General features: G+C 33.2%; 2 protein-coding genes across 3 annotated transcripts in view; one reads left to right on the plus strand and one right to left on the minus strand.

Annotated features, from left to right (window-relative positions):
- Positions 1-3,270, minus strand: part of LOC138314275 (coiled-coil domain-containing protein 93-like) — a 33,850-nt gene extending 30,580 nt beyond the window's left edge. Inside the window, exons 1-4 of the mRNA XM_069254529.1 lie at positions 3,126-3,270; positions 2,280-2,393; positions 1,296-1,390; positions 344-455 (exon numbers count right to left, since the gene is read on the minus strand). Of these exons, the coding sequence (XP_069110630.1) occupies positions 344-455; positions 1,296-1,390; positions 2,280-2,393; positions 3,126-3,218 (414 nt within the window). The 5' untranslated portion in view covers positions 3,219-3,270. The remainder of the gene's footprint in view (positions 1-343; positions 456-1,295; positions 1,391-2,279; positions 2,394-3,125) is intronic.
- A 117-nt stretch (positions 3,271-3,387) lies between these two features.
- LOC138314281 (insulin-induced gene 2 protein-like) lies at positions 3,388-13,605 on the plus strand. 2 transcript variants are annotated; one of them, XM_069254537.1, is made up of 6 exons: positions 3,388-3,502; positions 4,742-4,971; positions 7,243-7,367; positions 7,804-7,970; positions 8,555-8,654; positions 10,689-13,605. In XM_069254537.1, the coding sequence occupies exons 2-6, from the start codon at positions 4,785-4,787 to the stop codon at positions 10,731-10,733; spliced, it is 624 nt and encodes a 207-aa protein (XP_069110638.1). In that variant the 5' UTR covers positions 3,388-3,502; positions 4,742-4,784; the 3' UTR covers positions 10,734-13,605. The 2 variants fall into 2 exon arrangements, with proteins under 2 accessions (XP_069110638.1, XP_069110637.1); XM_069254536.1 differs by having other exon boundaries at positions 3,407-3,565.
- Positions 13,606-14,330: the final 725 nt, after the last annotated feature.

The raw sequence follows: 14,330 nt of genomic DNA on the forward strand, positions 1-14,330 counted from the left end.
GAGCAATATGAGAATTTTGAGATCCCAAACGTAATATTTATTGTCGATTAGTCCCACTTACGGTGATTATGAATGTCACAAAATCATGTCAAATGACAACGTCATAATCACCGGAAGGTGGTAACTAATTGACGGTAAATAGTTTTACCCACGTCGTTTTGGGATCTCGAAACCCTTGTATTTTATTGGTCTCAGAGATTTGTTATAACCATGATTTACTGTACGTGGTTATGGCTTACAGTCTAGAAACCAAAACTGCGTGTAACCCTGAATCCTTACTAGATATTAAACAAAATTGATTTCTGTGTCCACGGTTACCATGGCAACCAGTAAATTACTCTACCTGTACTACTGGGTAGATGTGTATGAAATCGAGTCCCTGGATCTGATGGGGTTCAATACGATGTGGACATCTCATTTTTGGTAAGACAGCAACAATCTTCTCGGTCAGTTCTCTGGTATATACAACTTCAAAATTATTTTATAATGTTTGCAAATAACAGTAACAATCTTCTAGGACAATTCTTAGGTATGATATACAACACCAAAATTATTTTAATTACTATGCTTTAAATTAATAGAAAACATTCTTCTCGAACACTATGACAATTACATGACACGTCAGTCAATTTTCTGATATACAACATAAAAATTATATTCAAAATGATTGAAATTAATTCTATAATGATATTAAACTATTCATTTTATATTCATTTTATTCATAAGTAATTAGTTTATATATTCTTCCTCATTTCTATGGTCGATAGTGTCCATTAGAAAAGCTACATTAAATTTGGTTATATATATGGAGGAACCAGTTTATCTAGCATTATTTATTCATGAAACAGCAATTTAACTTTAGTTAATATATTAGCTCAGTCAATTACCATAAAAAAAGTCAATTACCATACAAAAAAACAGACATTTTTTTCCCATATTTTTGTTTATGACCTGTCTATATCCAGATTTATATAAAATGAGATCAATGAAGAAATCTGTGTTGCTTTACTTGAAGAGTCCAAATTAAATGAATAGATGGTAATTATCATGTTTATTATATTAAATGTGGGTTTGTGCAGTAATTCACATATCTCTATTCTTTAATATCAATATTGACACATACTTATTAAAGATATGTTTTTTTCCCTTCAAAACATTGGCCAATAAATATGACATGTAGGCATTGGCCAATAAATATGACACATGTGTAATTTTTTACATATTTGAATTCCAAAGGTTGACTCAGTCAAGGACAGGATGGAGGTCTATTGACATATGTCATTTTAATAACTTACATTTTCTGACCTATCGTAGAGTTTTCCTGAAATAGTAGGTCAATGTCAATATCTATGCTACATGTTGTGATGCACCATGTCATTCCACCAACAACCTGCAAAACAAACACTGCTGTTTAGATTTCAAATCTACCAGGTATTTGTGAATCCATATTTATACCTTGTACACGTAATTACAAAAAATGTATGCTATTAACAGTGATAATGTAGCTAAAATGTAACAATGGGTGAAAATGTACCATAAATGCTTTTCAGGTATTGGAAATGATTAACTTTTTTTTTTATCAAAACATAGCATATCCTTTTAATACATATGAAGCAAAATAAAACTACAAAATTGACTGTGAATTGCAATTAACATAATAGTGATTAAAAAAATAATACATTTATATATATAATTACTTCCACATTGATGCACTATACACACACATATATAGAATGTATCTACATGTATCTTCAATAAATTTCTAAAAGAACTATTAAAGATGCTCCACCGCTGACAGAGCAAAAATGATATTCGTCATTTGAACATTAATTGGAGTCTAATCGTTTATATATATGCCTAATTAACACAAAAAAATATATAAAATAATTTATTTCGCCTTTGGTGCATGTGCAATCAGTATTTCATTCCATATAGAATATAGTGCAACGGAATTTTTTTGGGATGCAATTAATTATTTTTCATATCTTTAACTTGAAGTAAAGTTAGAAACTTCTCAATGTTGGTAATGGTGTAGAGTAAGTAACTTTTGTAACTGAAGGAAAATACTAAATCGTCTGCTTCTGATTTTCATAGTGAAAAAATACCATTTGTGGAGCATCTTTAAACTGTAAATCGATATATGCATGGTCTAAATGAAGGGGGGGGGGGGGGGGTCATTGGGGTCATTCAGGATTTAAGTCTTAAATTGTATTTATTATAGTATACTGGCCTGTGGTAAATTATGCAATAGTAAATCATTAAAACATGGAAGTGGTCACCTTATCAAAGGGAGATAATCCTTTGATCCTTGCACGGAAATACCCAGCAGCCAACAACAGGTCAATAATTTGACCAAGTTTGACATTTTGTTCCTCATCTTCTCGCACATCAAACTGCAATATTAGCAAAATTGATAGTATGCAATTTAATCATAATAATATGCATTTCGAGAAATTAGTACAAAATTAAGGTGTAATAAAATATATAGTTTATGAGAAAATTATTGGCTTTTGAGTGTTCTTTAATTGATATGCATGAAAATTAGTTAGAATTTTAACTGCATTGTTGTACATTTTGTATGCACAATCACTAAATATATGTATTAAACTAAAACTGTACTGTATAGATAGTTAATTCTGTTTCCAAACTTCCTCCTTATAAAAAATGGATAAATGTAGGTACATGCAGGGAAATTATCTTTCCAATTTCATGGAATGGACATTCCATTAACTAAGGAACTTAAAATTTCTAATATAAACAGAAGGAAATAGCATTATAATATGATATTTTTATATTTTGATTGTTAAAGTCAGCACCAGTGGAAATCCCCCCCCCCCCCCCCCCCCCCCCCCTAACGTCTGTTATAATTAGTAATTACGGTCTGGTCTTGGTCACTGTATTTATTTTCCATTTCATAGCATGACAAACAGGCATTTACAATCAACTAGCAACACACACATAGACTGACAATTGTCTTTCGGTTGATTAGTGATGTCAGATCATGACAGATGAAGTTCCCAATGAAAACCGATGAAAAATCAACGTCTGCGAAAAAATAAAAAAGGTAAAAATAAGTGTTACACGTCGTGGATATTTATTCTTAATAACCAAGTCTTTGGTTTTACCTCTATCTCGTTTCCGTCAGCGTCGTATTGTGTTTGTAATTTAGATGACCCAGACCTCGCTCTTGCAAAAACACTCCCACTAGTGGTCGCCATTTTGATCTCTTGATGGTGAGAAAAAAATCACATGACTGTAGATTATTTATAGATCTTGTTACCCGGAAGTTTATTCTCACGCCGGCAATTTACCCTTTGACCCATTGACCCGAATGGCGGGAGCATCGGCCCATATATTGATTGGTGGTCTATTTTTAGTTAAGGAAAATGCTTTGATTTGATTGGTTGATTCTTGTCAGCCGACTGAACGATATCGTGTGATATCAGTCGGCACAGAATGTCATAACATTATGAACTGAAACAAGACAGAAAGTCTGCATAAAGTGAGTATACATGACTGTGATAGTAAGGATTGAAGCTAGACTGTGATATATACGATATTTCTGGTAAGTAGGCCTATCTAAAATTTTTTGGAATACGTTTTGTCAAACTTGAAGTGTACTGGTCTAATTTAGCCATAACATTTGCAAAGTGGTCACGCACGATTCAGCTGATTACAATGTACATCATTGTACTTGAACTTGGTTTCTACTTCGAGAAAGTTAGACCCTTTGTGTTGATTTGGAAATATATGTTATGAGGCCGAATGAATTTTTTTAGCAAAAACATACCCTAGGTTACGTTATAACTCCCAAAATAAATCCACGTAAATCTTTACCCCCAACCCAAACGACCAACTTAGTAACTGATCATGACATGAGTAGGTTTTAGTTTTATTTTACTTCCTGTCGTTTAAACAGTAAGTTACGTGTTTCTGACGGCAAACACTAAGCTATGTGTACTGTAGTGGTGATTTTGTTGTTTCTTGTTTAAACTGAAAATGTGTAGTAATTTACATGAATGTAAATCTTTCAAAATTGTATCAGCTGACTGAACCTGCATAACAGTGGTGTCTTACCAAGTTGCTTTCTGTACAAAAGGACCGTATTTCGACTATCACCTGTGAGTCTAAGATCTATATGATTATGTAGATGTCCTGAGCAATTAAAAGATCTACACATTACAGCATTCTAGTAAACAGTTATCAACTTTGACACAGAGCACAGGAGTTTGACGTGTATTGACAGAACGTCAAACTCCTGTGCACAGAGTCACAGGTGATACTAGTCCCGTTAGTGTCTTTTTATACAGATGTTGGTTAAGTAGGATTTACTGTTGATTAGTCCTAATGCAGGGGTTTAGAGATCCCGAAACGATGTGGGTAAAGTACAATTTACTGTCGATTAGTCCCACCTTCCGGTGTTTATGACGTCATAAAAATCACACCAAATGATGACATCATAATCACCTGATGGTGGGACTATTCAATGGTAAATTGTACTTTATTCACGTTTAGGTATCTCGAAATCCTGGTATTCTGGTGATTGTGATGCCATCTTTTGGTGTGAATTTTGTGACGTCATTTAAAGCACTGAAAGGTGCCCCAGGACTAATTGTCAGTTACAAATACATTATTCACGATCCCGAAACCATCATATTATTGCATTTTATCAATACGATAACCAATTTAAAAATATAAAAGATAAAAAAAATTTAATCATGTTTGTAATTTGTATTTGCAGCCCATATGAAAGGGAATCTTTTATCCTAACCAAAGAAATAAAGATGGCCGTTACAACAATGCTTACTCGAGGGTCAGTGCTGTTTCTGGTGGGCATGTTTTTTGCTCTGGTGTTGAACTTCCTACAGATCCAGAATGAGTCTTCATTAGAACTGCACTCTTTCTTTGATGAAGTATTACAGCTTTTTGCCTCGGCTTGGTGGGTCCCACTGGGCTGTGGATTAGCAGCAGGTAATTGGAAGTTAAATAGTACCCTGTTTTATGACTCCGCTAGATGATTACTGTAAGATGCCCTTCTTGGCAATTCAAAATTTGTGAGTCCATGACCACAATTTCAATTAATTACTGCCACTGGTATTTATTAAAATTCGAAAATTAGTTTTCTGGGTGTGCCTAGAAAATGATACAGATGTTGCAGATTTATTTCATTTAGAGTTAATCTTGAATCAAATTATTCTATATACCAAAGAGATATCACAAGGCCAAGACAGTTTTCATAAATATCACCAAATAATGAAACTTTGAAGTGTTATTGACTGTATTTGTTTTCTCCCATATGTATTAATCAAGCTGATATCTCATTGAGGCTCTAAATGCAGGAAAATGTGTCTTTTTAAGAATTGACAAATTTTCTACAAGCATTCATTATGATTGTTATGTGAAGATAATACTGTAACTTATTATTATGTATATAACGTAAGAACTTTGAAACAAATGTTTATGAAGAAGAAAGTCATCCCTGGTGTGTTGTGAACGTCATCATTAATATTTATTATTTACATCTGTTATATATCTAGATCATAGATGTCAAACATGCTAAAGTATTGACTTAGTGATAAAGATGTGCATAATATTTGTTATGATAAATGGTGATCATCTGACATGCTGTCTGTTGATGTCAGCCAACACCTGTTTCACAGTTTGTAAGCTTTAAATCTAGGTTATCTCTAGTTATATGTCCATGAGTGCAAAAGACAGGACAGGTGTGCAAATGATAGTACACAACCTAGATCTATTGACACTTTATCTTCAATTCATTTAGGTCTATACATTAAATACCTAGTTCAGGTATACTCAGTATGATATTATATACAGTCATGGTCCCGAAACCTTCACTATATGATTACTAAACGAACCTTCGATGAATCAAATGTTTTGAATCGCTATATCGAACTTTTTGTCCGGTCCCGAATTTCTTCACTATATAACATTACTAACTAACCGATGTATGAATCGAAGTTTATGAATCGAAGTTCTCGATGTATCAAACTTTTTTTGTCCGGTCCCGAATTTCTTCACTATATAACATTACTAACTAACCGATGTATGAATCGAAGTTTATGAATCGAAGTTCTCGATGTATCAAACTTTTTTCAGGGACCATTTGTTATAGAATCATAGGTAACTGACACTCGATGATTCGAATAAAAATTTACCTGTACAGATCAGGTGTTCGCCGATACCCCACGGCATACTGTCACACCTAGCTGTCTCGCGACGGCCCTTTGCCGGACAATAGGGATTATGACAGCTTGTGTTGCTAGCTTGATATCATTAAGATAATTAATATCACTAATCAGACCGATACCCGGTGCTTTGTTTTTACAAGCTGAGTTATTAAATTATTAGTACGGCAAAGATACAGTTAGTCGTTATTGATGTTCGTCGCCGCCATTGGTTACGGTTTGTAGAATTTACGGAACGGTAAATAGCGAGCCACATTATTAGTAACTCATACTCAAAACTGTTACATTGCACAACTTTGGCATAAATACTGGAGCAAATCGATCATTCTAAATCGAAGTATTTTGTAGGTGTTGTAGCGCTTTCGGTTCCTCCTTTTTAGTTTCGTTTTTACAACATGTTTTCGTTTTAATATTCATTCCGTAATATTAACCATCGCTTTAATATATAGTCACCAAACGAACACTTGTACTTGGGTTAGGCCTAGTACATGTAAGTCTTGTTTATAATATACGTATGTATTGCTAACGATAGCAATACATGTGATTAATTGCATACTTTGTTTTTATTTTGTTTTGCTTGTGGTAAATACAATGATTATAAAGTTCACGGAAAGGAGACGACATGTACACAACTACCACAGTTGGTCATGGTTAAAAAAACATCGGTCTAATTTCAACCACGAATAATTCGAAGTCTCGATGTTTCGAAGTTTTTCTGACGGTCCCTTGAACTTCGATACATCGAGGTTTGACTGTATATATATATATCTATTCAAGTTAAGTTTTAATACATACATATTGTTTATACCACTGCTGATTTACATTTAAACTTACAAGTTTACATGGGAAACAATTTAAAATTAAATATAAGCATCATGTTATTCAATTAGAATTATTATCTTCTTCCTTACTTGATAACTGAATTATAAAATTAAATCTGTAGAAATCTCCATTGACATGAAGGAAATATGTTGCATGCAAATGTACAGTAATTATATCTTTGAAATGTTGTTTCAAAATGAATTTTATTTTGCAGCATTCATTGGTCTGGTGTATCCGTTACTAGACAAACGTCTAGGTGAGCCAAACATGTGTAAAGGAGAATGGTCCAGTGTCATGCGCTGTGTCGCTGTGTTTGTTGGAATCAATCATGCTAGTGCTGTATCCTTTAATCTACATAGATACCAAACTACAGCCAGAATTCTGATAGTCTCAGACCTGGAAATTTGATATGAAAATTGATATAACTACTGTACCAGAAATTTATTATTTAGCTCCAACCCTTTATGTTTCATGACTCTAGAAAATTGTTACACCCATGACTAGGCTTAATGTGTGTTAATAAATTAATTTTGAAGTCATTGTGATTAGAAAGTATGCTGCACTATGCAAGATTCAAAATTTACTATAATATTTATTTATATTTATGATAGTGTTATTGTTTGTCTTCTGCTTTGAAATGTCTATTGAAAACAGAAAGTTCAATTGAACCTAAAATTGAGCTGATCTACGTATACTTAGGTAGTAAGATCTACGACTGACAGTTATATATGACAATCATAGAAACTTTTGTATTTTGTCCTTAACCTGAGCACAGAAAATTGACTTTGCCAACAATATGCAGCTGTCTGTATCGTTAGCAGCCATGTCCATTGGCCTGTGGTGGTTGTTTGACAGATCTAAGAGTGGTTTCGGGCTAGGTGTGGGAATTGCAGTCTTGGCCACACTTATCACACAACTTCTTGTATACCATGGCGTGTACAGGTAAGTTAAATCACAGTTCTGATGAGATCATGAAAGGGACTTGTTCTTTATGGACATCATACAAGAAAATTAAAAAAAACCTGATCTGTTCATTCTTATTTATGTATTATATATATTTTGTTATAATATCTAAACATACTGCATTCGATTTAGACAGCTTCAGTCATTTGATATTGATAAATGAGAGATAGACTTTTTGAAATAAATTCTGCTATGGTCTTGGAAAACAAATTACAATGAAATGTACAGTCTTGATCGCTATGTTTTCTGGCAAAGAAAGGGAATAATAAAGCTATAAGAAATTATTTCAGCAATATTGTATAAATTTAGGATTAATTGATTTGTCATCAGATGTTGAAAATTCAATGCATAATCAAAATTTCTAGTGGAAAAAGGAATGATAAAATTATAGTCACACTCTTTGGAACTAGATAAAAATCACATTTCTGAATAAGAAAGTGCAAATCAACACACATTGTAGCTCATAGTAAGGATATTGTACTAAAATTATCTATTATAAAGAACAAATGATGGATGAGGGCTATATAGCTACATGATGTAATGTTGTAATTGGAATTTTCCAGGTACACAAAAGCTGAGTTCCTCTTTATACGATCCTGGTTGCCATGTATAGTGTTTTCTGGTGGAGTTACAATGGGAAACATTGGCCGACAGTTAGCGATTGTAAGCACAATGATTTACTACAGGAATCTTGGTTTCCTTTTTTTTTTTAGGTCACCTGAGACGAAGTCTCAAGTGACCTATTCTAATCGCCTTTTGTCTGTCGTCGTCCTTCGTGAGTTGTATGTCCGTAAACAATTTACATTTTCGACTTCTTCTCCAAAACTGCTGAAGCAATTTCAATGAAATTTTGCACAAATCTTCTAAGGCATAAGGCCAATCAAAATTGTGAATTATGTGGTCCCCACCCCCCAGGGGGCTGTGGGAGGGGCCAAAAGGGGTAAAATTGAGTAAAATTTCAAAAATTTTCTCTACTCACAGATGTGGTAGAATCAAATACTCTTCATAGATAGAAAGGTCTTAGGTCCTTTACAAAAATTGTGAATTATATGACCCTGGGGTCTCTAATTTCCCCCTGGGGAGGGGGTTAAGTTTACTATAGTTTATATTGGGAAAACACATTTTTGTGCATTATTTGGTCATTTGTAATAGGAAATGAGTCAAATGTTGTCAGAATTATCAGTATGAGATGGCCATTTAATCCTTTTAACAAATTTTCTATGACTGACCCCCAGGGGCCTTCGGGTGGGGTCAAAAGGAGTCAAATAGGCTAAAACTTCAAAAATCTTCTTCTGAAATTCTGGAAATGGTAGAATCAAATACTTTTCATAAATAGAAAGGTCTTAAGGTCCTATACAAAAATTGTGAATTATATGACCCTGGGGTCTCGCGTTACCCCCTTGGGAGGGGGTCAAGTTTACTATAGTTTATACAGGGAAAACACATTTATGAGCATGTTTTGCTCAATTTTTATTGGAAACGAGTCAAATTTGGTTAGAATTATTAGCCTGAGATAGCATTTTAATATCATATCCACATTGGTCCTGGCCGACCCCCTGGGGGCAGAGGGGCGGGGCCAAAAAAGGTCAAATAGGCTAAAACTTCAAAAATATTCTTTTAAAATTCTGGAAATGGTGTAATCAAATACACTTTATAGATGAAAAGGTCTTAAAGTTTGTTTATAGAAATTGTAAATTATATGACCCTGGGGTCTCCTGTTTCCGCTTGGGGAGGGGGTCAAGTTTACTATAGTTTATATAGGAAAAAGACATTAATGAGCATTTTTTGCTCAATTTTCGTGGGAAAAACTTGGTTAGAATTATTGGCCTGAGATAGCATTTTAATATCATATCCACATTAGTCCTGGCCGACCCCCTGGGGGCAAAGGGGCGGGGCTAAAAAAGGGTCAAATAGGCTAAAACTTAAAAAATCTTCTAAAATTCTGGATATAGTAGAATCAAATAACTATAGATGGAAAGGTCTTAGGTGTTTTATAAAAATTGTGAATTATATGACCTTGGGGTATCACATTACCCCCTGGGGAGGGGTCGAGTTTCCTTTAGTTTATATAGGAAAAACATATTTGTGAACATTATTTGCCCAATTTTCGTAGGAAATTAGTCAAACTTGATTAGAATTATTAGCCGAAGATATAGCATTTTAACATCCATATCCGTCCTCGATGACTCCCTGGGGGACCAGAGGAGCAGGATCAAACAGGGTCAAAATGATTAAAATTTCAAAAAATACCTCTAAGTTCACAGGTCTGATGGAAGCAAATACTCTTCATAGTCTAAAGAGTCAAATTTATAAATCACTGACCAACTTCAAGGCTCAGCATATAGTGTATATATGTCTTTAATTTGTTTCATTATATATTCTAACTCAGGTGACCGTTAAGGCCCATGAGCCTCTTGTTTTTTGTTGAACATTTTCTGGTTATCATTACGGAAATTATGTGATTATATTCAAACACATTTTGTTAGCTTTTTAAAAATTGTGCATTCTATAGATGTAAAACTTTATATATTTTCACTTTACAAGATATTATGGTATCACATAAAGACAATAAATCAAGTAGAAGAAATATAGTAAAAAATGTACCTGTAGCTACTATAACAATAAATATGAATGATATTTGTACAAAAGAGCAACTGATTTATTTGAAGTCTTTTCATGCTTTGTTTTGTTATTCAGTATGATGGTCCTGAATCTGCTGATTCCAAGGTGAAGAAAGACTGAAAGTATTTTACACTTTGCTGGGAAGAAAATCTGTTTCAGAAGAAAATACCAAAACATATTTGCCATAATGTGTTCAACAACTGGCCATACGCACTGCTGAATAATCTACAGCTGTTTCACTAGTGTTACTTCAGCTCAAACGCTGCTTGTAAACTTAGATCTGATTGGCCTATTTGCTTTCCTCACCAAAAGACTACATGGAAGGTGATATCTGATCTGGTTCCAGTTCTGACCGGGTGTAAGACACATGTAATGTGATATCCTGTGGGAGCCTTTTTCACCATTCCTTTGAGTGAAAGCATTTTCCAAATGCCAATTGCTATGCCCAGTTACTTGAAGGACAGTCACAGGCTGCCAATGTGGAGAAGTGAGAATAAGACTTTGGAAGCAATACTGCCACGACAAGTTAGTCCTATGTTCTTGGATGGAAATAAACAGTTGCTCTGCCAGCCTAAGCACTGAGGATAGGATTTCAGTTCAGAATGGGTTAAAAACTGTACATTTTTTAAGCAGCTAAAATAAGAATGTTCTACACAAATTTGTTTGTGTTCATATATATAAATATGCAAGGATTTCAATAATACAATACTTTATGGGAATTTCTTTTTTGGTTGGTTGTAAATCACAATATTAAATTGTGTAAAAAAAAAAACCAGTTTTGACATATTATTATTCTTTTGTAATTTTGTTTTACTGAGCAAATTTATCCATTTTATGGACTGTTTTGCTGCTATATTGATTTGATTTTGGAATTGATTTTGAATCTTTTACAAATTTAGGAAACAAACTGCTTATAGAGCCTTACATAAGATTCAAAGATATCGATACCATATCATTTTATCTTTATGTACAAAATTTGTGGAGAAATTGTCGGGAATCGGGTTAGCATTAATATCGTTAACATACATATGACACAAAAGCAATGTACAATGTACATTAATGTTAAGATTTGTTGCAAACTGTCGCTCAGATTTAGTTGTCCTATTGTTCAAAGAAAGCATTCCATCTGTATGTACATTAAACAATTTGATGTTTGTATGTAATATCTACATGAATCAAGGGTAATTTTGAAATGTTAAGTATAGATATATGAACAATTTACCTGACAGGTATCTCTTTTTACCTGCTGGCTTCTACATTATCACATGGTCATTTTATAGCATAATCCCATGATTTGAAAATGTAATATCATTGTCAAACTAAATAGCTAGAAATCACTACGAAATTCCGCAAGCTGTACATCTGAGCTGGGACCTTTAAAATGTCCATGATTGATACTGCAGAAGGAGCAAGAGAATGTATTTGAATTGAAGTTTTAATGATTTTGTTTAATACCAAAGGGTTAACTCATTGTGGATTGCCACTACAAACCTGGTATTTTGTGATCATTAATATGTTACAAGCATTCTGTTCTGTTTGTGCGGGTCTTATTTTCATTCTTTGAAAATTATTTGATACTGTGCCGTATGAAGTCTTGATCGTTAAATGTGGAATGATGAGGACATCATTTCTTGCATCGATTTACATCATCTCACAATGTGAGCAATACTGTTTTATTTTATCGATTTAATATGTTCTATAATTATTTTGTTCTTTTTGGAAACAGAAGTTTCTCAAATTCAGTTGCCATTACTTTTTCATGCCTGATTTTACATGTAATTATCATAATTTTATGTTCCTGGGAGGCCAATATTGGAGATTATTTGAGATTATCTGCACTGGCACATATATATGTGAACTCAGTTACGTGTGTTATGTGCAGTGGTTCCATAACTTGGCATAAGCTTTGTGAATATGATTTTCCAAGTATTTTGTTAAGATTATACCTACCTCAATGGTAGATCTTAGTATATATGTACTGGTAGTATTAATTTAGTATATGAAGAGAAGCGTTCAGATGTTGATGTGATTGAATGCTAATTATAGATATGATATCAAGGCTAGCTATGACATCTTTTTTAAATAAAAGAAGGATGAAAGTTAAGGCACTCAAAATGTTTGCCAAGTGTTAAATAGGGGTAATACAAATGTATCCCTATTCAGAATAATTCTTAATTCTTATTCGTTCAAATATTTGATGGTGGTGGAGTCTGATAATAAATGTCTTCAACAAAAATTAATTTTAGGAACTTGCCCAGTGATGTTTGCAATGGGGAATATTGTCTCCCTTGAATTTGGTATTTTGAGTGAGTGAAGAGTAATTTATAGATCATGAAAGTTGAATGGCAGCTGGAATGTTTGTCCTAAGTGAGGTCGTGTGAGAAATTTTGAATATCATTGAGGGATACGTGATTAATTGTGACGAACTTTGTATGGATTTGAAATGTGAAAGTACACATTTTAATATTATGATGTAAATATTGTAGCGAGAATGAATGCCTTTAAATGGGGATTGTATGTTGAAAATTTCAAATATAATTGGATTGATCATACCTAACTTAATGATGTATAAATGGAAATGATGTGTCTAGTGTGTTTAAAGACTTTGTGTTAATGATGTATCAGATATTTTGTTTGATCATGTGATAGAATAATGAAATACAATGTATTTCCAATTACTGAGCGAGAAAGGAGAACGTTTTGGATTTTATGGTTATTGATTTGAATATCATTTTATATAAATTCCAAACATTTCTAGAATCTATAGTACTCATTCAGAAAGAAAGATGGCAATATACATGATTGTATAATATACAAACAACTCAAAATCATGAACGTTCTATGTGAAGGTAGTGCGAGAGTGACATATTTTTCATTTGAGATGCCTGTGATGAGAGGTGTATGTACACATTACTTTATTTGACTACATAATGTATGTTGTTAACACCTTATCCAAGGGTGATCTAGAAAAATAAAACAAATCAAAACTTTACCTCATCTTCATTTTGTTCTTAATAACACTCGACATGTCTTCTGGCTGTTCTGTAATAAGTTTATAAATCCAAATATCCAAATTATTTGAGGATTTATTATCCGTTATTCCTCGCCTCTCGAAGAGAGAGAGGGGGGGGGGAGGGGGCTTAGGGAATCCCCCTGGTTTCAGCATTGGAAAAGACAGGTTAAGGTTTTGGTGCAAATATTTACATATGTGTACACAGTATATTGTTAATCTTTAACAGAGCTCATTTTCACGAACATTCCGTAAAATAAAATCAATATCAGTTGTACTGAAAGAAATTGCAAATGCATATTATTCCATCAGAATTTTCATAATTTCATGGGCATTCCATAACAGATTCTCCATAGGAAAGCAAAAAAAAAATTATAGAAATAAATCTTAAGTTAATTAACTAATTCAAAAGGAAGTTCAATGGAACATTTTCATTTGTAATTGCTTTCAATATCATCTCTGAGCTTTTATAAAAAAAAAAAAAACAAAAAAAAAAAAATTAAAAAAACCCATTCACAGGCTATTTGACTATTGAGAAGTCCTCTAAAATCTAAAAAGTTTGTATTATTATAGGCTGATAGTTTAAAGTCTTTTGGGCCAAAATAAAACACAAATAGAGTCTTTTAAAATTATTGTTTATTTAAAAGAAAAGGATTCTTCAATGCCCGACTGACAAGCAATCCTAGATAATCTTAAAACAGATACAG

The sequence above is a fragment of the Argopecten irradians genome, chromosome 2 (assembly GCF_041381155.1).
Source record: "Argopecten irradians isolate NY chromosome 2, Ai_NY, whole genome shotgun sequence".
NCBI lineage: Eukaryota > Metazoa > Mollusca > Bivalvia > Pectinida > Pectinidae > Argopecten > Argopecten irradians.